The 25,026-nt window shown below is 46.1% G+C and overlaps 2 protein-coding genes across 2 annotated transcripts; one reads left to right on the top strand and one right to left on the bottom strand.

Moving 5' to 3' along the window:
• The first annotated feature begins 8,635 nt into the window (after positions 1-8,635).
• On the top strand, positions 8,636-10,670 carry pmch (pro-melanin-concentrating hormone). The gene is made up of 3 exons (XM_030114031.1): positions 8,636-8,857; positions 10,222-10,363; positions 10,621-10,670. The coding sequence occupies exons 1-3, from the start codon at positions 8,636-8,638 to the stop codon at positions 10,668-10,670; spliced, it is 414 nt and encodes a 137-aa protein (XP_029969891.1).
• A 1,186-nt stretch (positions 10,671-11,856) lies between these two features.
• Positions 11,857-24,810, bottom strand: parpbp (PARP1 binding protein). The gene is made up of 11 exons (XM_030113857.1): positions 24,788-24,810; positions 24,261-24,416; positions 23,056-23,292; positions 22,899-22,982; positions 21,103-21,273; positions 20,853-21,007; positions 17,595-17,778; positions 17,304-17,485; positions 14,736-14,817; positions 12,611-12,770; positions 11,857-12,193 (listed from the first exon to the last, which is right to left on the bottom strand). Exons 2-11 carry the CDS (start codon positions 24,408-24,410, stop codon positions 11,943-11,945), a joined length of 1,656 nt encoding a protein of 551 aa, XP_029969717.1. The 5' UTR covers positions 24,411-24,416; positions 24,788-24,810; the 3' UTR covers positions 11,857-11,942.
• Positions 24,811-25,026: the final 216 nt, after the last annotated feature.

Raw genomic sequence — 25,026 nt, 5'->3', positions numbered from 1 at the left:
CTGGGTAAAGCCCGCTTCTTCCACTAACCAGCGATCAGCTCTTCATTTCCAGTAACTTCCTGTGATCAAGGTCACCAAAGTTCAGTCACTGAAAGTCACAGATGGCTCTGAAAAAACCTAAAAGTCAATGTTTGTTTGGTTTTCTTTTTTTCAGTCTGTCAGTCACAAAGCTTGGAGAACAGAAGCTTAATCATTGATTGGCCTTTGATTATTTGTTTGCTTCCGGAGAGCGTTGCGTCATCTGCAGGGAAGATTACCAGAAAGTCCAGCAGAGGCAAAAACACACAGATTCAATGATTTGGTAAATACCCCGCCCCACCCCCACCCCCCCCGTCCCCTCCCAAAAAAAATTGACACACATACACCAAATCACCTGCAAAGCACCCACAATGTAAATGAGAGTTGTGCAACTATGAGCAAGGGTTATACACACACACACACAGACACACAGACACACAGACACACACACACACACACGCACACACACAGAAGTTTCATTAAAAGCCGATTCGGAGAAGTCCTCACATGAGGACTGGCGACTGTTTGTCTCCGGGCCTTCGTCTCTGGCTCCGCCTCCTCCGCCTGTGTATAATCAACCAGTACTCCCATTATGTTAACCTATGCATTACTATCATCCAATGTACATGATGGTTTCATATAACAGAACTGTATTAAGAAATCCTATCCACTGTATAATGGTGCTATTTTGTAGTTTGTTACATGCAAGAGACGGCTCAGACAGACTGATGGCAGGGCTTACGTTGGAGGTCTTCCCTTTTGCACAGCCTTGTGGCCACCATTTGAATAGTGTTTTTATTTCTAAGCTGTCTCAATAAGATAGGGAGTAAATGTATCTGTGTGAAATCTGTGAATGCGAGAAAAAAGATTTAAAAAAAAAAACCAAGAACAAAAAAGAAAACGATGTGGTCCCAAGAAGGCAAAAAAAGGCTATTTTTTCTACTGTTTTTAAATTATTTTCTCAATATAACCCCTTATGCCAAATAACTTGACGAAAGTACTGTGAACTGTGATTCTACCGGTCGTGTTGTTGAAAGTCCAGAGGTGTGCGCCTGCACATCAATGCAAACCACGACGTATTGCAGTGACGTTAAAGCGAGATCACGCAACTTTTAACCGAAGAGCGCCACCTGTGGTCACATACAGTAACTACAGGTAAATTCTATTTCATCTGTGATGAGAAAAGAAGAAATTGGAAAAAATTCTTAAAATATTCTCATTATTAATTGAAATCCTCCTTTAAATTGGTTATCTGCTAACCTGACCGTCTGAACACGGTCCTGCTGCGAGAGATCACACATCTAACACTTGAAGTGACCTTCTGAAACCCGTCATTTCCCATCCAAAAACCACATGTGTGTTAATGTGTGAGCTTTACAGGAGCTTCTGTTTCTAAATTAACACAAAGACTTCACACTGCAGTAAACTAGCCACTTTAAAATCGTCAGAAGCTGAAACATCATCTTGACGTTTGACCAAAACATTCTTTTCTTTCAAAAGTTGCGTGGTTTCCCTTTAGGAAAAAGCCAGAAGTTTGATTTCACTTTGTCCGAACCATTAGTTAGCAGCCCTTAAAAAAAAAAAGTACTTTCGCAGAAAAATGTAAGTGTCCTCTTCCTGTGGTTCAGTGGTTATCAAAGTGAGGCTGGCGGCCTCCTGCGGGGGGCGCCACAGAGCTCCAGTGGGGTTAGGGTGAGGTTTTTTCCCCCAGCGTGAATATTTCATTTCAAGTTGTGAGAAGTAATAAAGATTTTTTTTTTTTAAATAACTAAGTAGATGTGAAACGGTTAATTTAATTTTTGCTTTTGAAAGTTTGGGGAATTTGATTTAGGTATCAATACAATCGTCCCAGATTCAATATAAAGACCTTCAATCCCAAGATCAGATTTTATACAACTTTCTCACTTTAAATACCATTTTCTTGACAAATTGGAATAAATGAATGTTTCTTGTAGTTCTTGTTTTTAACTGATGATTGGTTCTCGTCTATGCAGATGATACAATGCTGTTGACCAATCACAGCTTTTTCTGTCTGGCTCCCATTAAAGAGTCTAGAAAAGGTTTCCAAACTGTGGCTCGCTCGCAACTGCATGATAAAAACATAACCAAAGCGCTGTTTTCATGCAATCAGAGCCTATTTGCCCAAAAACCACAACTTGGAAAGTGAAGGACTCTGTTGATGCTTCCATACTTTGGAAACCACTGCTCCACAACATCCAAATGTTTTAAAATGGAAATTCTGTCTGTTCTCCACGAGTTCGTGTGTCGGTCAGCCTGGCAACTGGACCGGAGGAGAGAGGACGGATGAAGGAACGACGAGCAGACCTTCAGTTGTACAAACCAAAGACTTTGTGATGAGAATGAAGCCTCAGTTCATCGAACGCTGTCCGCCGCCATCCCTGTCTCGGCTGCTCTGCAGCTACAATCTGACTCTTGGTACCTGGAATCCGCCCGTCGACACAAACCACGCCGCGGTCCTTCAGTGATGCAGACGGCTGCAAACCCAGGATCCTCCGTTTGTCAGCCGTTTGAAAGAATCTCAAAATCTCAGAAAGTTGGGAGTGTGTGAGTCACTCTTTGAAGTGTTTCATAAGAAAATGTTCTGAAACTCACTGTCCAAGAAACTGTTTGATTACAGCGCTGTTGTTTATGGTGCTCAATTGCCTTCTGTATTACGAGGATAAAAAAAGAATAATACTGACAAACTGTTCACCATTCCTGCTGAATAAACCACTTGTCAACATCACAGAAGTGACTGGAGCTTTCTTTTCCTGTGAAAGCTTTACTCTGCCGCTTCCACAGCGTCGCTCGGCTAACCTCTGCACACACACCTCCTTTATGAGGAACCCTGTGGACTCACACACACACACAAACAGCTGATGACAACCACCAACGAGTTGGTTGCTCTTAAAGGCGTTTTTGGGCTGAAGTGCAAATCCTCAGAGGGTCTGTGCTGTTTCAAACCTGTGATCCGCGGGCCAAAACTGGACCAGGAAGGAGTTTTAATGGTTAAATAAATGCAATTCTTGAACACCCCACTTGAGGTTTCATTGTTTTTGGAAGATTAGCAGACGTAACAAGGTGCAGCAGAGAAAGAGCTCTCTTATGCTAGTGGTGGGTTTTCATGAAGCCTTTGAGAATGTGTGATAATCCCTTTTTAATTCTTGTTCTGTTGCTACCTGCTGTCCTGGGGCCTGACCCGGTAAGGTTACTGACACATAGGCTGATATTTCTGACAGAATTCTGTCACTTTTGTAGTTTAGTTTTATTAAAGTTGTGACAATGTTGCAAAGGTGGAAAATTCTTAAGGATATTTGTTTTTAAAACAGTAAGTCAGAAGAGAAAGACTTTAAGAAAGAGTGGACAGTGTCGAGATTAGAGCCCTATCTGAGGAAGACTTCCAGGGTCCGTTAACATGAAGTTTTCAGGTGAAAAGGCATTTTGGGAGTTGGTTGACACGATTCTCAGACCACACGAAAGTTTTTGAAAATGAAGTCAAGGTGAAACGTTTCCGTCTCTGTGCGAACGGGCAAAAACGCAGCTTTCTGGAAACACTCGGGCTCCGTTTCCTTGCGCATGGTAGAAACGCTGCTACTGGTCATGAGCACCACAGCCGTTGTAAAAAGTAGACGGACAAGAAGGGCAATGTTTTGCTCCAGAGTGTCATGACTCCCAGCCCAGATTCTCCTGGTCATGGTCCTGGTTCCAGTCCAGATTCTCCTGGACTTGGTAGCTTTAGAGTTGATAACCACCGTAGTAACAATCCAACCTGGTGTTCTGTACATATGAGTGTCTGTGTTCTCCTATAGTTAATGTTGAGAGTGTATGGTTCCCTGCAGAGAGAGAGAGAGAGAGTGTGTGTGTGTGTGTGTGTGTGTGTGTGTGTGTGTGTGTGTGTGTGTGTGTGTGTGTGTGTGTGTGTGTGTGTGTGTGTGTGTGTGTGTGTGTGTGTGTGTGTGTGTGTGTGTGTGTGTGTGTGTGTGTGTGTGTGTGTGTAGCCAGGTTTACACTTGCACGATTCTGTGGCACGCGTTGCCACGAATCGAGTCGCAAACCACCCGTAAAGTGGCGTGAAATGTGCGTAAACCCGTCGGGACTGCGTGCCATGTCGGCACCAGAATTTTGAAATGTTCAAAATTTCGGCCACGACAAAATATCACGACCGGGCCGTGAACTGTGCGCCAACTGTCCGTGAACGCCTCGTGAACTCGTCGGGACAATGCGGGAGGATGCGTGCCAGTCGTGGCATGGCATGCACTGCAACGAATAGTTCACGACGAGTTCACGAGTAGTTCATGACCTGTTTGCGAATTTGTGCGCGCCGCAGCAGGCCGTGCCTTCCCATGGCACGAGCAGTTCACGGCTCGTTCACGCACTTCACGAGCAGTTCACAACAACATCACGCACATCACGAGCACATTACGAATGCGTCGTGCCAGTTCACGACACTGACGGGCGCATTCGTGAACTGTGCGTGAACTACTCGTGAACAGTGCGGGAGCCTGCCGGTTCGTGACTCCAGATTGGCGCGCCTTGCCACGACAGCATCGTGGCACAAAGTCGTGCAAGTGTAAACCTGGCGTGTGTGTGTGTGTGTGTGTGTGTGTGTGTGTGTGTGTGTGTGTGTGTGTGGTTTCATGACAAAAACAGCAGCTCCCACTAGTGGCCCATCATGAAAAATACATCATTTTCAGCATTCCTGCTGTTTCTGTGTAAATGGACATCATTTTCAAAATGCTTCTTTTTTTATGTGAAACACGTTGACAGGATGTAAAACAAACTGTTTCTTTATGTTCATCCCAATCAGAAGAAAGTCCCTGAATCATCATCTTCTTCTTCTTCTTCTTCTTCTTCTTCTTCTGTCAAACACTCCAAATCATTGGAAGGTGGTGAAGTCTGGACCATTTCAAGCGCTCGTATCCGTTTCCATAACAGAACATCACTTTGTGACCATTTCCAGAGTGGGGCTGTCTTTTCTTATCCTGAGACAGCGGGAGCGTTTGGAGTTAGCAGCGTTTCGAGCTCGTCGGCCCAGTTGGACAGCCTTGTCGTCGGACAGCCTTGTCGTCGGACAGCCTTGTCGTCGGACGCAGGGTTTTGCTCCCTGAGCTGCGTGCTCAGCTCTTTGCGGCGATGCTGCAGTGACAGCACCGACTTCGGACCCCATCACTGTCAGCACTTTTTAAACAGATGTATATGGGGCAGCAATAAAAAAAAAAAAAGGAGTCTCTCTGGCTCAGCAGAGCCCAGCGATGAAAAGCATGAAAGTGTGGAGGTCCCGGTCACCCCGTCCATCCTGGATGTTATTTCATCCCGTCTCTGTGAACCAACACAGAATCACTGATCTCGCCCTAATAGGCCAATCGCAGCGTGCAAGCTTGCAAGATTTACAGTTCAAATAAATCAAGCGCGATCGTGTGCAAAGAGGTTTGCTCTGTGGCTCATCACCAAGCCATAACAAGCACTTTGAGCGAGAGCACGGACGCAGCATTTCATCCAGTTGTAATTATTCCGCAGCACAAACATCGGGACGTCTTCGGGACGCTCTGTTCAGTCTCTTACGCGCGCTAATTTTGGATTACGCTGTGCACAACACAGAAGGATGTTTGGATGACCTCGGGAACCCGGATGGTTCTGGAAGCAGCTCAACGCCTTCACATTGATCCGCGGGATGCAGTGCATCTGAGGACACCCGTTCTGGAGCGAGCGCTGAAACACAATCCCCCCACACTCTTCAACTCCTCATCTTAAACACACAATTGTCTTTTCAATGACCTTGTGGTCGTTTTTTTTTTTTTTACTACACTCACCAATTTCACTACTTTTTCTGCCTGGTTGTGAGGCCTCGTCGCTCTCCAACCGTTGGTTTCGTTTCCAGGATTTCGCTCCGTGCTGGTTGTTGTCGGCTCAGCGTTTTTGTTGTTTCCAATCCCAGAACGTTCGTTCACATCCAGCGTTGAGTTCACCGTGACAAATTTACAAGTAGCACTGTGAGAGAGGAAGCCAGATGTGAAACGGTCCAACAAGTGCACAGTATTAGCAGCTAGATTAAAGCCCGTGTAAGAAGGGGTGGGTGTGAAGACGGCGTCTAAGCCCTTGGATTTGGAGATTCTCCCTCTTTCTCGATTTCAGTCGACAGTGGAAATTCACTGAGGCTTGATTGTAGCGGGAGAGTGTGTTGGCTCAGCTGTGTGCTTTAAGAACCCATGATGTCAGAGCCTTATTTTCCTTGGAGAGACTCTCATCAGCTGCATTGTTCCAGGAAACCATGGTCTGCTCTCTGGGCAGCAAAAAAAAAAACCCTGCCCAGAGCGCGACCCCCCCCCCCCACTTCACCCGACACCCTCCGCGTCCCTGAACGCAGCACGCCGGCCTCTGCCGAAGCCTCCTGCACAGACCATCACATTTCCTTGGAATCAAAGCGATGGCGTTCGTCTTTCTCTCTCTCCCCCTCTTCGTTTTTCTTTTGTTTTTCATTGGAAGACGAGCGTCGGTGATGAAAGGCAGCGCGTTAATACAGGAGGAGGAAACGACGCGTCGGACCGTGGAGGGCTGTAAAAACGACTGACAGGTGATGCAAGCAGCTGATGAAAAAAACACGGCGGGTTGACGGGCCCAATCGAATCTCCACGCCGCTGTGAACCCTCGCAGACCCATCAAAAAGTGCAAGTCAGCAGCAGGCCGTCCAGTCGGAGGAACAAAGTGTACTGGCATCGCCTGAAGGCTCGACAAGCTCTGTTGTGGAAACATAAAGATTTGGTAAATAATGTTCATGGATACCCACCAAAACACATCTGTTCCTCATAAGATTATTTGGCTCGGTGGCTAATGTTCTTTGTTAGAAAATTATGGTAATGATTTCTTAGAAATTCACAGTTACCAGATAAATCGCTCCACCGCGGCGGAGGGCCTGTTGAATCCCGTCAGCCGGAGGAGGCCGAGGATCAGGTGGACTCGCCGTGACTCAGAGGCCATCCGCCGGCCCGGGAGGGGGGAGGGCGGGGGCTTTATCACCGAGCGGGAGAAAGGTTACAACAACAGCGCGCCGGGCTCGCCAGTTCGAGCCGCGCTCCTGCTGGAACGGCCGTGCCCCTGCGGACGACTTGGGTTCTTCGGTAGAAGCCATCGCCCTCCAACAATAATACTTCCAGAATAAAGGCTGACCGCTCCAAGTAAAATCACTTCAGCTGAGTTCAATAACTTTTTATTCATGCTCCGGCTCTCCGTCGCCTGCTCCCCGGCTCCTGTGATGCTAATAAGGTGAGGATCTGGAGCGTTTCGACCTCAGTGTGAGTGTCAATCATCCATCCTTCTGCAGTGCTTCAGCCTGCAGGGTCCACCTGGACTGGTGTGCGGTCCTTCACCGGACAAACACACACATTCAACACCGACGGGCAACGTCTGGGCAGAGATGCTGCTGCTGGAATAAACAGCTGTTCTACTCAGGCTCAGGAGATGGACAATAAGAACATTCTCCTCCACAGTGTCATGACTCCCAGTCCAGATTCTCCTGGACTTGATGGGTTTAAAGTTGACACTCACCATAATTACCAACTTGGTTCTCTGTCCGTAGGAACGTCTGTGTTCTCCATTGTTAATGTTTAGTGTCTTGTTCTCTGCAGCATGTGTTCGCAGTTTTATTTCAAAAAGCAAACAGCATGACCAACTAGTGGACCGACATGTTGGCTGAATAGTTTTCTGCGTTTCTTCTGTTTCCATGGAAACAAACATTGCTTTCAAAATGTTGCCATGTAAACGTGAAACTTTTCTGAAACTGAAATGATGCGTTTTCATGGTGTCGTGTAAAAGAGACCTAAATGTTGAGGAGTTCGGGTATTTATTAAAGTATTATGTTTTTCAGTTTTTTATGGTAATGTGCGACGGACAGACAATGAATGGATGGATGGGTATGTGTCGTAACAGAATAAAGAGTCAAGTGATGTGTGCATCAATTAAAACCACTTAAAGCACTCTGAAATCCACGAAAGGCACCAAGCAGACACCATTACTCATTCAGTCCCTGCATCACTGACTGATGTTGGATCTTTTTTTTCTTCAATTCATTCTAATGGAGTTAAAAAGATTAATGAATTATTTAACCAACAATAATGAAGTATTCAAGTAGCCTATCGGGAAATGTGACGCTGTTGATAAACCCTTTTGGTTTCTTAATCCCTCCTGTGAATCTGTTCGGGTATGAATGGGTCTTATTCAGCGGACGTCTTCCATTCAGCGTGTCCGTCTTTATCTGGTTCATTGTGAATTCAGAGAAAATGACCTCTGCGGGCGTCCGTCTAATCTGCTCTCAGCCTCACTGACCAAGTCCATTTAAGATGAAGAGGTCTTCATGACCCCACTGCCCTCTGAAGAACCTTCAGGAATCCAGGAAATACATCTCGCCACCTTCTCTCAATTCAATGATCTTTTCTTTCCTTTTCACTGGAACTGGTTCACTTTTTCTGTCACCTTTAAACTTCGGCTGACCTTCACGATAGAAACATCTCTGCAGGAGGTTTGAGTCTTTGTACCGCTGAGACGTGAGCGTTGTAAGCAGGACTCGCCGCGCTGCGTATATAAAGAGGCCGGGACGACGGGCGTGAGGTGACCGACCACCGTCATGATCTCCGTCTACGTCGTCCTCTTCGCCCTGCCGCTCCTCTTCGGTCTGAGCAGCCACTCGGCCGTCGCCGCTCAGATGGACGACGGCCTCTCCGAGGAAGACGGGCTGATCCCGAGGGACGAGCCCGTCATCGAGCCCCCGCTGGTCCCGCCGCCGCCGCCGTACCGACGGAGCCTCGTCAGGGGCGACGACGGGAACCCAAAGATCGTCATGGTCTCGGTAAGTTCCTTAATAACGACACATCGACTAAATGGTTTGGCTTCTTTTTCATGAGATCAGATAAAACGCCAAGTTTTTTTTACTTGTTTTCCCAGATTCTTGTTTCTGACTAAAGATGAAATACTGGCAGATATTTCAGAGGTGATCCCTCCCGGTGACACCTCAGTCACGATTTCTTTCTTCAAACAACTCGAGCTAATCGCAGTTCAGCAGAGCGCTTCATCTCCTCTCTGTGAAGGAACACTTGACCCTTTCGATTGGCCACCGTTCTCCCGTCTACTGTTAAGTCAATATTTCATACACGTCTATTAAATTATTTTACAGCAGCGCTGGAAAACCGGGAAATCCTATTAGCTGAAAAGGTCAAATGATCACAAGCCCATAAAGATTTATTGGAATCACAGTGGGAAGAATGATGATATAACGGAGCTCCCTCAAACGTTTATCTGGAGACGGCGTCCTCCTGTGTGCCGTGAACACGGCGGTTATCTCTGCGCTAATGAGGAACAGGCGGCCGCGGCGCACACAACAAAGAGTCCTGGGTGAACCGGCGTGGTGGAAGAAAAAGGGCCACTGTTAGAGAGTTAAAGAACGGAGGAAACGTTCCTTCCATTTGGGGTTCCTGCGGTTTGGAGCAGCTGCCGAAGGCAGATCCAGCACCTGCGCTGCGAGCGCACAGATAATCTGTTAAAGCTGCTGCTGCACCTCCACCAGCCAGGGTTCACAACCCGGACTGGGGGGGGCGGGCACGGCCCCATAAGACCACAATATGTCACTTTCCGATCAGTTCTCATGGCGACAGATCAATATCTTTCTATTTATTGATGTTTTTATTTCACAGAAGTTACATCAGTCAACCTTTTTATTCTACAGGTGATGCTCACTTGCATGTGTGAATATACATGCCTGATCTTTAAATAGAATATGAATCTTTTTCAATTTTCATATGTATTGGAACTTTAACAGGTGATTGTGTACATTTTTTAACAAACGTATTATTTTATTTTTGTTAATTATAACACTAGTTAATTTTAATTGTTTTTATTTTATGCACATTATGTTATTACTCTTAGTGTTTGTAATATTCAATCTAATAATTAGTATATTAGATTTATAAATGAGAAAAATATAAAAGGAAATATAAAAATAAATATTTATCTGTTTGAAATCATTTTAATATACTACTTCCACTATCTTTTAAAACTTTTTTTTTTTAATCAAAATGCAAAAATGTGAGAAAAAGTGTTGCAGCCTGTCTACTATCCCCACGAAGGCGGCCCACAGTGGGCCTCGCTCCTCACTTTGAGAACCACTGGACTGAGGAACTGTTTCTGCCCTGAAAGATGCTTCGCGTTTTGTTTCAGGACACGAGGCTGAAGGGCCACAGCCTCCGAGGACCCAACCCCGGCTTCAGCCGGACCCTCCCTCAGCGCCTGGACCAAAGCTTGAGCCACACGGCCCCCGAGTACAGTCTGAAGATCGATCAGAGAGACACAGACCTGGACAGTACGTATCTGGAGATCGACAGGCTTTTCAACTAAATAAAATCAGTACATTTTTAATTCAAGCCATTTTACCTGCTTTAGTCATAATTTAGTTTTTTGACAATATAACATTTGTCTGTTTTAGTGAATAAAGCCACTTCTAGCCATTTTAATAGTTTCTTGGCTTAAAATTGCTTCGAGAATTTCAATCGTTCCATCTTCTTTGTCAGCTTTACCTTCTTTCCAGCAGTAAACTCCTTTTTTTCCCACCTCTTTCAGTGCTGCGATGTATGATCGGAAGAGTGTATCGACCCTGCTGGGAGGCGTGAGGGAGGCTGCCCGTCGGTAAAGATTCAACCCCCAGTGTTTAACAGTCTAACTTGTAAAAGCCACGAGACAACCCTGTAAAAAAAAGTGAGTTTAATAAACATAAAAAGCTGCATCATGCTTACAGTGTTGACATTCATTTGTCGGGAAGAAGATCCAAAATAAAGTGCCATAAAGAAAAACGGATTTCCTCGTGATCTGTGCTGCCGGTTAAAAATACCACTAAAAGTGAAAGTGGCAAACAAAAAAAAGAAAAAAGTTGATTGAATGTTAGAAACAAAAATAAATCAACTGATGGTTTTTTAAATTTCCAAAGGGAAAGAAATCTAAAAAGCCAGATAAATCATAACCTGATGGGTCATATAAGAGAGAAATGGAAAAGTGATTCAAGATTTTAAACATTGCCAATAAATCCTAAATTCAAAAACCAACTGGAATCATGAACAACAAACATACAGACTTATTCCTTCATTCAGCAATTTTCCTTTTGTGCCCCCAGCAAACGATCTTCATACACAAATAGTATATTTCCTTGCTTATAAAAAATGTAGTTATTTTAAAGTTCACTTTATGATAAATGTCTCTTGTCAAAGGTGAGCTAACTCTGAAGCTAATGTTAGCAGCGAGCTGGCACCCACGCTGTAGTCCACTCATTGTTTTTAGGATGAAGTTAGCTCGCTCTTCCTATTTGGCAAACATAGAATATTTCAAAACAAAACTTTAGAATTTATGTTGATTATTGAACAGGAACTAACATGTAGCCTAAACTAAATTTCAGTGTTAATGTTCATAGCTGGTTAGCCAATTTGACTTCCAATAGACTTGGCCTTAGATAAAAATTTATTGGATTTTCACTAACCAGTTTACCTCAATTAATATTCAAATTCTTCTTAAAAGTGAAAAAAAAAAAACCTAAATATAAAGCTAATTTGAAGAAATATTTCATGAAATACTTCAGTATTGGCTTAAAAATGTTTGTATTGTCAAAGACATAGAAAATTAAGACACTTCACCAAAGTTCTGAAATTCTCTTGCCTCTACTACTGGCCTAACAGCTATGACTTAAAATCATGACTTGGTTGTTAGCTGGCAGTAAAGGAAGGCAAAAAGCCAAAAGTCTATACCTAAAACTATTTTCTAAATTAAGAAGAAGAAATTTTGTGCAGTACTTGTCTCTTTGGTCCTCTCCACTATCACGCTAGGTCTTTACCACAATTTATGTTGGGAAATTACTGGACATCAGGCGAATTCTGAGGGTTAGATGGGGTAAGTCTTCAGACCCTGAAGAAGCTGGTGAGTTTTCCTTGTCCAGCTATCAGCTTCTTCTTGCCGACAGTCTTTCCAGGCACCTTGAGGACCTGCTTCTTCGGCCGAGGCTCGCTCTCGGAGTCCAGCTGCTTCCTCTTGCTGCCCTGGGTCTTCTTGTTGCCCTGGCCGGCGCCTCTGCCCGGGTCATTTCCACTCCTCTGCTGGAGGGCGGCCCCTCGCTGCACCTCCTCGTCGGGACTCCCGGAGGAAGGCTCGGCTGTAAAGAGTCGGAAACAAAGCAGAAGCCGGCGTGACGAGTCGGAAAGCGGTGACGGGGTTTCTGACGTCCGCCGCCGTTCGAGTGTTTGTTCTGCCGAGCCGAAACTGGAGTCGTGTAAACCTGCTGGAGCCGAGCCCGCCGAACAGAACGCAGGAGGGAGGGGTGGGGGGGAATGGGCAAAAAGTCTGTGTGAGCGAGAGCTTTTTACGGCACATGTGGGGCCGAGCAGGTTTTATAGAACGGGGATCCGTTTAATGGCTGATGGTAAGCGGTGGTCCCAGGGCGGGTCTGACAGGAGTTCAGGGCTGGGCCGTGGAGGAGGCCTCCTACAGGACCAGGCCGTGGAGGCCCCCTCCAGGCCTGTTAGCTGTTCTCCACATGCTCGGGAACTACACCTCCAGGGACTGAACGTACCTGACATTGCTTCGTCCACGTCGGGGGTGCTGGGTCGGCGCGCCGGATGCACACAGGTGGGGGCCTGGCTGGTACTGGGGAAGTCCAGCACCCTGCTGAGAGGCGGATCCTGGTCCACGTACGTGCAGGCGAACTGGGATCGGATGACTCGTTCCTTGGTCTGGAACACACGGAAAGTCTCTGACGGCAGCCGATTGAACTGTGATGAATTTGGTTTCTTGTGTCATTTTAGAAATACGAAAATAGCAAATAATTCACAAAAAAACCTCTTTCGGCATGTATGGAGCGCTCCAGAAAAACTGAAAACCTAAGGGCAACACTGATATAAAAGAGAAAAACCTCTCCAATCTAAATGTTTGGGGATCTGTTGTCATTCATTAGGGGGCTAACGGGGGCTAAACTCGATGCTACTTTGAGATTTTCCGGTTTTAACTGCGAGACGCTCAAGTCCTCATTAAAAAGTCGAGTCGGTTTGAACCGAGCGATACTGAAGGCTGAAATCCCGACCCCGGGGCGCGCAGATCCTCAGCTTTTCATCTACGCCAGTTTAGGATTATCAAAATCCATGGATTTCAGCCTTTAGGCCGGCGAGGAGGAATGCAGGGAGGAGGGAGGGAGGAGGGGCGGGGGGGAAAAAGAAATGGAAAGGAAGAAGAACGGAGCAGAGCTGAAGGGTCTGTGAATCCCCTTTAGCTCTTCAAAAAGACCCCAAAACAACAGAAGTCCAGAACGAGGACGGAGGAGATGGACAGAGAACAGATGTTCTTTATTTGGACGCGTCCCAAAGATGTGAAACTGAACCTGTTGGCTTCCCCGCGTGCCAGCTGACATCAGCTGCGATGAAGCCACCGATGAGTCCGCCGTCAACTGGTTCAGCAGACAGCGCAAAGCCCCCCTCCCCCCCCCCCCCCGCGCCGACTTCAAAGCAGCTTCCGGGTTCAGGAGGCGGCGAGCTGCCCGGGGACCGTTACGACGCGCTCGGAACCACATCTGCTGGCGCCATCAGCGGCCCGCCCACCACGGCGCTCTCGGCGCACGACGCTTCAGGAGAGCAGCTCGCACAGCTGATCGCAAGATCCCGTCACGGCTGCCGAGCCGACGGTGACCCCGCCGCTTTTAAACGACGACTCGGTTTGATACGTCAAATTCTTTAACCACGAAATTAGGAAAACATTTCACATATTTTGTAGGTTGTTATGTATATTTTGAGATTTCAGTAAATTTTGCTGACTTAATCATTTTAACTAACTGACCCCTGAAGCCCTTTAAAAAGATCCATTGAATTTATTTCATTATTTTTTTAGATAGTTTAGAAAATGTAGATTTCACCATTTACCTGGTTTTGCCTTTTATTTTTTTAGCCTGTAAAATAAAATTTCATTTTTTTTAAATGCGATTTTGGTCATTTCTGCTGACTTGCCCATGTTATCCATTTATTAAATATATCTCTTTATTGAATTTATCTTTATTATTTTAGCTTGTTTAGACAAGTTAGTTGACTTAGCTACCATATTTTGTTTCTATAAGTAATTTTTTTTCAAATTTGTCAATTTTGAGCGAAGAATCATTTCGTCATCGGAGAAGGTTTGTCAGTTTTTTTCTAGGTGTGACGCACAATACTGAGCTCTGCTGCTCATCCCATAAATCCATGTTCCTTACAAATAAGGCTCCAATACAAAAAAAAAAAACAACTTCCTGTTTCATTTAACCATTATTACAGAGAATTAATTACATTTACAGACATAAAACTAAAGAAATATGAAATTCAAGTCGCACGCTGATGAACTGTGTGATGGAGATTCTCACGCCAAACAGCCCATTCCGTTTTTTACACTGTGTCAGCACATGGGCCAGGACAGTGGGAAAAGCTAGCAGCAAGAACTGGGTTAATGGTTTGAATCCCCCACAAGCCACCCTGTGTGTGTGCCCTGGACTCAAACGGCAGCTCCGAACGCAGCTGTGCAAACGGCGGCCGGTGGAAGTCGGTGAACACGTGAGCTTCAGCTAAGCAAATAAATAGCAGAATACCGGCGAGAAATTACAGGATGTAAAGACATTATTCTCAGTGTTTGCACATCTGATTCGATTCCGAGTCGGCGATGGTTTTGGGAGGGGCCCGTGTTACCTTGGGTCTGAGCAGGGCCGCTCGGCTTTGGACCCGGTTCCTCAGCGGCTCTGGAGAACTTCCAGTAGACACTTCGGGGGATCTGAGGGGAGAGCACCACCACGAGAAGCAGAGGTCACTTGAGATGAGATGCTTTTTGGAACGTCTAACATGATAAGTCGAAGACTGAGTGCATGAGGAGATTCTTGGACGTCTCATCAGCCGGACAAATGTGAATTCTGACTTTGAGGACAATTTGTCAAAGGAAAACTGCTCCTGTGAGGAGGTGGGGCTGTTGTCATGCAGCGACATCTGGTGGTTCCAGATCCTGCCACTCCTAAATATTTGATGTATAAATTATTTAACCAGGGTAACAACTGAAAAACGGACTTTTAACTTAAAATCACCGACTCATGACTTGAAGTCAACTTTTATCGCCTGTACCAACTCCATAAACATGTCAAGCGAGGTAGCAGTTGGGTTAGCTGCCCAAAAACATGTAAAAACTCCCATCAGCCTCAGCTGGACCTTCTTTCATTGGTATTAAGCCACGGGAAGAGGCTACAGAAAGACGGCTAGCTGTGGTTGCTCAGAAAAACCTGATGTGGCGTCTCGATCGATTCAAACACACCGATCTCTCCGATCTGTGGGATCAACTGAGGTCGCAGGTTTTCTCTGCTCCAGTCAGGACGGGCTTGTCCTCAAAGAGCACCGAGACGGAGTCCAGGCTGGGAACCACCGCCGTGGCGATTAAATTGGTGAGAAACCACCATCATAAAGCTCCTGGAGCTCGGCGTTCAGTCTTAATTATTCCAGGAGAAAGAAGTAAAGTTTTCCGAAGAAGGTGGAATTCCGTACATGATTTTTTTTCAGTTCTGGGGATCTGCCTGTGAGAATATTTCTCACTCAATTTGATGGATTATCGCCACTAAAAGCCAGTGTTGTCCTCATTAAATTAATTCTCCTAACTTTGGTGAGGGCAACACCAGAAAAACCTCCCCTCAGCCTCAGCTGCACCTTGCTTCACGGCTGTTCAGCCAAAGCAAGCATGAGACCATTAACGGCATTCAGTCTGGAGTTTGGCAGTGTCAGTTACGATAATCTGTGAGATTAACTCAAACCCGCTTTAAGAGCATGGGCGAGTTCCTTCAGTGAAATCCAGTCTTTCTCTGTTGAAACCGATATTAGCGGAAGGGAAGTTACAGTAGTTTAAAACCCAAAGTCGAGCAAAAGCCAACTTTTGCCTCAGATGTGCTCACTGACTGCTGGCAACAGCAGAAACGCTGAAGGTGATGTGATGTAGTGAGCATGTTGGGCCACTAGCAGGTGCCGCAATTTGTTTTTATCATGAAACCGCGTGCAGAGAACCATTCACTGTAAACATGAACCAAAAAAAGTTATGTTTTCCCACAACGCCATATAGACAGACGTGTAAACGAGGACTGCGGAATAAAATCTACAGCTCTGGGATTTTAATCAATAGGAGACCCTTTCGCCCTTGTAACATTAACTGCAATAATATTGTTGCCATTGATGCAGAAAACCCAGCTGGAACTGAAATCAAAGATCACTGAGCTCGAGGGACATTCACGCTGAAATAATATTTGGATTTATGGCATCAAGGAGGGAGCAGAGGGAACCTCAATGGCCCGCTTCGTGGAGGATTTCATGAAGACAGAACTGGGTGAGAGCATCGGAATCTGATTCTATACCCCGATGACTAAAATGCCTGTGTTCCTAGAGTCGGGGACCGTCGCCTACGAAAAGGCAGATCAAGCCGCCGAGGATCTCCGAGAGAGGGGCTTCCCGATAACACCGAGACGCACCGCTACTGGGCTGCCGCTGGGACATGGCGAGGAGCAGCCGGCATGGTGGTGAGTCCAGCGAGGATCGTTAAGCCATGAATTATTTAGCTTTCTTCATTTCAAAGACAACTATGCAAGAAAATGTGACTACCAGAATCCCCCTTTAATCATTTATTTTAAAAAAAAGTGTTTTCTTTGGATTAAATGTTAGAGTATCCACTGATAATCCTTTAGGAGTGTAGTATAATTGCAGTACCGCGAGGGCGCAGCATTTCCTTCTGTCTCTGTTCTGAGCTGAAAATGATTCTCGACCGCTCCCGGTATGTTTGACCAATCAGAAGAGCCCCTGAGGCTCTATCCTGATTGGTCGAGGGGCTGCGCTTCAAAGCTCTGCTTCTCCTGAACGCGCATGAGGAAGTCCAGGCCCGCATATTTACCTGCCTCGTCGGACATAACATCATCAAAACACCACGGAGGACACTGTTTCTGCTGTCATTCTTAAGAAAAAGGCTTTGACCCCAGTTCTATTAAAATCTGCGGGATTAACAAAGGGTTCAGGTTCAACTGAGGATGGATCGGACTGGAAACCAGTGCTTCAGATGAGCAGATGAAGGTGATAATGAAGATCCTAATCAAAGCAAAGCCGTTCTGTGAAATGAGGAGTCAGTTCAAACATTTCCAGCTGATCAATAGCAGACAGTCCCCAGTCCCCCCAAACCCCCCCGCCCCCAATCAGTTGGAATCAGAGTGGCCGTGGTGTGTCTTCCGTTGGATCTGAACTCACCTGAAGAGCGTGAGGACACAGGAGGCCTCCGCTCCGCCCAGAACGGGCTGGTCCTCACACAGCAGGTCCGCCTTGTTGGGCCACGGAGGCCTGACGGCTTCTTCATCCAGCAGCGCAATCAGCACCTTCACGGTGTCCCGGCCTCCGAACGCGGTGGCGTGATTGACCGCGTAAGCTTTTGGCTGCGGGTGAGAAAACACGACTACAGTCGGGGCTCTGTCGGCGCGGTAATTCTGATCGACGGTTTGAAGTTTGGGCGAGACCGAACAAACTCCAGAGATCATGCGTTACCCTGGCAGGACTGATCCCCGTCGCGCTCCCGTTAGCCGCCTGCTTCTGGATCTGGTGGAGCTGGCAGATCCTCTCCGTCAGCTCCGCCGCCGTCTCTCCGGCCGCGGCGTACACTTGGTCGGCGCCGCCGCGTCCCTTCACCAGCACCGCCCTGATGGCGGCAACCAGCCGGGCTCCGCAGACACTGACAATCAGACACAACACGCTGGAGACAAAGCTGCATTTGTGTTTCATTGAGACTTCTTCTTTCTGCAGAAGACATGCGGCGTCTCATCTGGACAGCCAATGTTTGCCAACATGAACAACTTTCCCCTCAAAGTGAAAAACCCAGAAAGGCAGAGGCCTTAGTCTGAATGTCTGCTGCAGGACCACTCCAGCTTCACTTTCAATTAATGGGACACTGACTTTCAGGGCTCGCAGTAATTGTTTTACTATTAACATCCAGTCGGTGCATTGCTGCTCTGCCAACGTTAACAGTCCCGAAGCTGAAAAATATGTTCCAAATCCATGTTAAAGTCACTCTGGGCACCGTCACGGCGCTCACCGACGGCCCGTCAGCTGAGAAACTCCAGAGTTTCACCACTTTACAGTTCGGGGGGATTTTCGCCTGTATTTGTCTGCGCTGCTTGTCCAAGAATCATAGCTGCGTTTCGCTTACATTGGTTTGTAGCAGTCAAAAAATAGCAAGGCAGCGCTATTAGGACGTCAGCAGCAAGGCACTCTAAAGTGCTTCAAGGTAACTACTGTGTGAACAGTGACAAATGCAGAATAAAAACAAAGATATATTTATATATCAGGGCTGTCAGCAAATCGCATTAATTACGATTAATTGTCAGGAGACTATTTCTCTCATCACGATTAATCAAAGAAATAGGGTTAAGACATTTTTTCCAGTTTGAAAACGGTATTTGATGTTGACATTGTATTAAATTGGCCTACATAGCACTTTACGTTGCAAAGAAACTCTAAAATGGTAAAAAAGTGGAAATTCTACAGAATTCACGGAGATTGGTTGAATTTAAATTGATTGCAGAATTGCAACTTCCTGTTTGGACTGATGACTGCTTTACATTATGGGCTTAAAACGTCCTCGAGCAAACAGCGCCTTGGTCCATATCTACAGCTGGGCTCTCCAGTGAAAGTCAGTTTAGCGGTCCTCTTCATCTGCGTGCAGCAAGGTGGAGGCAGCAGCGGCGGCGGTCTGACCATGACCCGGCTCTGATGTGAGCGATCGCGGCTCAGTAACAGAATCATTTGGGAAAACAGCTGTAAGCCGAACAAGGGGCCCTGAACTGGCCGCAGAAGGTGTTTGCATGAGGAAATACAGTCCTCTGCTGAGAGCGGAAAAGCACTGCCTGTTGAAAGACGCGTGTTGGCCCGGTCTGCCGCCGTCTCATCAGACGGGAGCTCTCTCATCGGCCCGCACGAACTGAGAACCCTCAGAACAGCAGCGCACTACTGCACAAACACCACAGTGTGTTGTTATGGCTAACGTCGCCACTGGGACCGCTACAAAGGCCTCACATGACTGAGCGGCTAAATCATTTCTGATAACCACTTCTGTAGTGCTGCCAAATGCGTCATCATTCAAACGGCTTCGGGGGAGTGATCTGGGGGTTTGATGAAAGTGAGCGCTGCTAAAAAAACTTCCCCAGCGAGGCTTTGATGTTGCAGCGGCCAACATGCTTTAGCAATCCAAATGTTATCATGAGAAAGCCGAGATGGGAGTCATTACTGGAATAACACCGAGCTGCAGATACGGCAGGTGGGTTTAAGGATGACAGGTGGGCTGAGGGACGGCAGGTGGGTTTGAGGACAACGGGTAGGCCGAAGGATGACAGGTAGGCCAGAGGACAAGCGTAGGATGGAGGACAACAGGTGGGTTTGACAAAGACTTTTAGGCCAGAGGACAACAGGTGAGTTTGAGGACGACAGGTAGGCGGAAGGACGAAAGGCGGGTGAGAAGATGACAGGTAGGTTTGAGGAGACAGGTAGGCCGGAGGACAACGGGTTTAATTTGAGGAAGACAGGTGGGTTTGAGGACAACAGGTGGGTTTGAGGACGGCAGTTGTTTCTTCAGATGTCCCATGCTGACATCCACACAGAGCTGCAGCTCCTTCAGCCCGCCGCGTCGACCTGAACTCACCGCTTGAGTTTGCTCAGCAGGAAGACAGGAAGCAGGATTGAACCTGAACTCCAGCAGCGCAGAAAAATAAATTTCCACTCCATCATAAATCATGAGATTCCCCGGATTTGACCGTGGCTGCTGCCAGACACTCGGCTTTTCCTGGAATCTGTGTGTTCCCCGTTCATCAGCTCGGTAGGACTTCTCCATAAACACCAATAAAACAACAAGACGCTGCAGTGGAGCTGCTCAGTGTAACTGAACAGGACTAGATTTAAAGCAAACACACAATGTCTCTGTTCTAAATACCAGTGCTCTTTCTCTTGTTTACATCAGCGGTGACTGGGATCTCAATTCTGTGCATCTGCAGCATTTCAGGATGACTTTCTTGCTTTTGGTCATACAAAACGCTCACTCCACCATCATCTGCATACAGGGAGAACATTCTTTCATGCAGCGGATTCTTAGTGGACCTTTGCTAAGAATGAAAACAGTTTAAAGGAAACTTTACATCAAACTGATGTCTGTGTGAACACAGCAACAACTCGTGCCCTGAAATTCAAACCGTAGCATTTTTAGTGCTTCTTATTTACGTGTTTAAGGTGAACACAAACCTGGAGGGTTTCCAGTCGATTAGTGTTGTACAAACCGGAAAAATGATTCATAATCACATTTGGACCAAGGATCGGACATCCACTGCTGCTCGCATGTGTAGTTCAGGTTGATTGTAGACAGATGGGAGGATTAATAAAAAAAAGAAGCTTTCTTTTCTTTTTTCATCTAAATATATCTGCATTCCCTCCAACAGTGTGAGAGGCCTATCTGGACCGCCAAAGGGTACCGACAACTGAATCGGTCATGGATTTCATGTTTTAAGCAAATATTTCAGGTAAGCTAAATGAGTTTGATGGCCTTGATGACCACTGATTTTATTGATTATATGTTAAATATGACATTTTTTAATAATTATGTTTATGCATATACACATTTACATAATTTATTTGTAATAATTTAATCTACTTGATTTTTGTTGAGAACCAGAGTCTCTAAAAGTTGTAATTTCTGCTCCGACACAGAACTGAACATGTCATTGACTCTCAGCAGGGTTTGTCAGTGAGCGCTTGTCGACGTACCTCGGGTCGGGGATCTCCCCCAGTATTTCCTCCAGGCTGTCTAGAAACTGGACGAACTCCGACAGGCCTTTCAGGTACTTCCTGAGCGGGTCGGACTCGGCCGGAGCGTAGCCCCGCCCCCCGAGCTGGACGGCTCGCACGAAGGATGTCACGGCCTGCAAGAGAGCGTCAGAGGCGACGCCAACTCCTGAGTCACGGCTTCGGGTTTCCGTCGACGCGAAGAGTGAAGCGCACGAGGAGGTTTTCTCACCAGGAACAGAGCCGTGCTGTCGTCCCGGGCGGCGTGCCTGATGTCAGCGAATGCCTGCCGGCCAAGAGAGCGATCGGGGACGTCCAGCGTCAGCGCCAAGGCCATGTCGTTCTTGGAGTTTACGAGCAAACTCAAATAGGAGCAGAAAACCCTCCGCACGGCCGTTTTCACCTGAAAATAAACGGATTAAATATGCTTTCAATTACCACTCTGAAAACAAGGCCATGAATCAATACGTCAGCGTTTTGACGCGTACGTTTACTGCCAGAATTAGCAAAAGTGCTCACATTCTTGACTGAAGTAGAAGTACAGACATAAACCGTGACAAAGTGGAAATAGACTTCGCTTTTTCTTCTTCTTTTTTTTTTTTTTTAAGTCAACAACTTCTCTCTATATGTACCATACATTTGATTGTGAAATAAACCAAATTTTACTTTGTGGGTTCCAGAGACAGATTCTGGGCCCAATTGAATTAAATTTTTGAATTTACGGTAAAAACTTTTTGAACAGAAATGTTGCCGAATAGATTTTTTCCTTTTTGTATTGGCCTTGTTCTTTATAATACTGTTAAAAATTGAAGGAGCCAAAGTGAAGCTGATGACTTGTTGCATTTCTTTCTTCCTTGCTGCACATTTTATGTGCATTTTTAGACGTATTTTAAAAAGACTGATGGAACTTTTTCGTGTACTACGTGAACTTTAACCACACGAGATGATTTGAAATCCATCTAAAGACATTTGACCAAAACAGCTTGAATTTACTGACATTTGAAATACTAAACTGAGATCAGTTTGTCTGTATTTGGATCATTACTAAACTTTGCACAAAAATGAATTAGAATTGCAGGATTTTTACCCCTGTCAAACATCAAATCCATTAATTTTCATCTATTTAAGTTTTGAATGGATTTGATTGTAAGTAGAATTTAACTGTCCGAAGCTGGCAGCTGCCATGCAAGGCGCTCTATCTCTTCAAAGCTCATTGGGGTTCAGCGTCTTGCTCAAGGATCCTCAGGATCGAACCTTGCATTCAGTCGGCTGAGCCGAATCCACTGTACTTCGTGGAAAAGAAAAAAAGTCAAAACCTTTTTCTGAAAAGCTGAAATTCCATGAACTTCGTTTGAAGGTGGATTTCGTAGCTTTGCATTTCGACGAAATTAATGTTTTGGGTTTTTTTCTACCAGGAACGAGTTTGGCATCAAATTTCCCGCCTCAGCCTCTAAATCCTGTTTCGGTAAACGTCCCACGTGTCTCACCGAAGCGAGACTTGGGTCCTGGGACGTGCGCAGGTCGAGTGCATCAGCTACGCGGAGCGGACAGTAGCTCGACTGTCTGAGCGAAAACCGCTAAAAACAGCAGCTGGCAGCCACCGCCAAACCCCACGGACGGTGACTTCATCGCCGTAACGCCGTAATGCGGTGGCAGGAATTCACTATAAACACATAAATCTGCATGTGACAGCGCACAAAGAGAGCAGGAGAGAGCGAGAGACGCAGGCTGCTTTACAGAAGCCCGGCGCTGTGCCGTGTTTTAAACATCTGCTTGGTAATTGAATTCACATTGCACTCTTAAATCTGAGTGATATGATATAGAGTTCCTGTCAATAAGAGCAGGATGGATTCCAGACAGAAATTAAGACCGGGAAAGTGAAAACACGGATTATTATTGCCTGCAGGAGAAAAGCACTTCATGTTACTAAAACAACTTTATACGGAGGCAAAGGGCAAAGTGGAAAATGGGGCTTTCTTGTGGGAGTTGATGGAGAAAGTTGCAGAGGAACGGCGGATGAGGCCTCACCTGAGAGCTGCAGGGTTTTCTGGACGGGGTGCACGGCGGCGCTGGGACGGCGGTGTTCCCCAACAGGAAGTCAAAGAGCTGGATCTGATAGAGGAATGGACCGGTGTTACCTGGAGCCCAGCCGCGGGGGGGGGGGGGGGGGGGGGGTTCGTCTCACCTGGCTCACCGGCTCCTCGGGGTCCAGGTCGGCCACCCTCAGCTGCCCGTACATGGACGCCACGTCCAGCAGGTCCACGGTGTTGGAGCGCTTCAGGAACGCTTCGTACGCCTCCCGCATGAGATCATAGCTCTCGGGGCGTGCGAAGCCGGGGGGCGGCAGGTGAAGTTTCTCTAACAATAAGTGTTTCCAGGCCATCAGCACGTCGCTCAGAGCCACTTTGAACTCTCGGCCGAGCTGTCACAGGAAGGAGAAGAAGAAGAAAACAGTCTATGATTACCAAAGGCCTGGAACCAATCAGTGGGAGAGCAGGAAGAAACCTCCACCGCCGTCCAAAACTGAGCCGTGAGCGGTCTCAGCCGGAAATCTGTGGTAATGTCATCAGTTCTAGACGTGATGACAGTCGGCCTGATGGTTCAATTGAACCGAAGCTGCCACGGTGGCGACGATGGGAAGTCTGGCTTTTGCACATGAGGATGATCTGCGGCAGCAACACGAACGCTGCAGCTCGCAGAACAAACGCACTGTTTTGATTCCATCGCTGACTCAATGTCATCTCAGTGTCAACGTGCACAACACTGATGAAGACTGGCTGAGCTGTGATGGATCGTGTTTCCACTGCCAATTGAATGGAGTCATATACTGCTGGAGATGTCCCACCCACAAGCATGCATGTGCAGTTTACACTTTTGTGACTTCAGTTGCAACAGCACAGTAACATTAATAATTTTGTATTTGTGGTGAATCATGTTATTGCGACACTCCACAATGTTCTCCTGATGTCGTGCACTTCTCGTTTTAATTCTGCTCACTGGATTTTCGTTGTTTTTTGGCGTCTCTCTCTTCACTTCAACAGATCTTCTGTCTCCATCTCGGCCTTCTCTGCTGTTAGCGTCCTCCTTTAATCCTGACTGTTTCCTGAAACCGATGTCTTCTCCTCCTGTCTGCAGCTCAGTTCCTTTTCAGTCCAGTGCTGACCTCCACATGCTATCAGTATGTTGCTGCAACTCCTCATCATTACAGATGATGGATCCACACTTCTCACAGGTAGCCCTGTGGTTTTGCATTTCAGCGACTCTCTTGATTAACGGTTTCAAAAATTTGCTTTATATTTATTATATATGAAATAATTTCTGCAGGTAGACTTCTTCCAATTAGTTTGTTGCTGTTTTAGGATTAAATTAAGTTCAAGTAAATGGTTTCACCTGCTTGTTGACCTCTGCCATGGCCAGCTGCAGCACCATCAGCATGCCGTCGGCTCCATGAACGGTGGTCCTCTCTGACGGTAAAACCCGGTGGCACTCCCTCCTGAAGGTCTTAACCATCTGTTTGAGACGATCTTCAAGAGTCTCCATTATTCTCTAAAACACAAATCACTTCTTTTAAAAACTCAGTAAGATTGCACCACTTTGATGAATCAGATCATTCAGCAACATAACTAATAAAACACTGAACATGTTGAAAATGAAAAACTCCCTTTCAAACATAGGGAACACATGTTGCAAGATGAAAACTATTTAGAAAGTGAATTAAATGTTGACAAATGAAAAATTTCAAATAAATCTTAAACTGGAGATTTTGACCATTTCTTTTGACTATTTAAACATCTGAGCAGCTGCAATAAAGTCAGAAGGACTATTTCCACTTTTGAGAGCTGCCACCACATGCATACACATATCAGAAATCAGGGCCGAAAAAAAAAACTCAGAATGTTGAATTAAATCGTGCAAACCTGTACAAACCGCTGCAGTCCTCTCAAAACTCCGACTAAAGTCTGTTTTCGAATTTTTAAATCCCAGTGACGACAGCACATGTTGGCCAATCAGATGTTCGCTCTTTGTAACGGGTAAGAACTGCCAAAATAAGCACTTTTCCGATGTGATACATTTGCAAAACTCACAATAGTTGACTATGTAGTGGAAATAAAAAACTGAAAACAGATTATTTTGATTTTAATTGCGTTTTCTCTGT

Source organism: Salarias fasciatus, chromosome 17, assembly GCF_902148845.1.
Source record: "Salarias fasciatus chromosome 17, fSalaFa1.1, whole genome shotgun sequence".
Classification (NCBI taxonomy): domain Eukaryota; kingdom Metazoa; phylum Chordata; class Actinopteri; order Blenniiformes; family Blenniidae; genus Salarias; species Salarias fasciatus.
The sequence above is the reverse complement of the archived record's forward strand: the minus strand, read 5'-3'. Positions and strand labels throughout refer to the sequence as shown.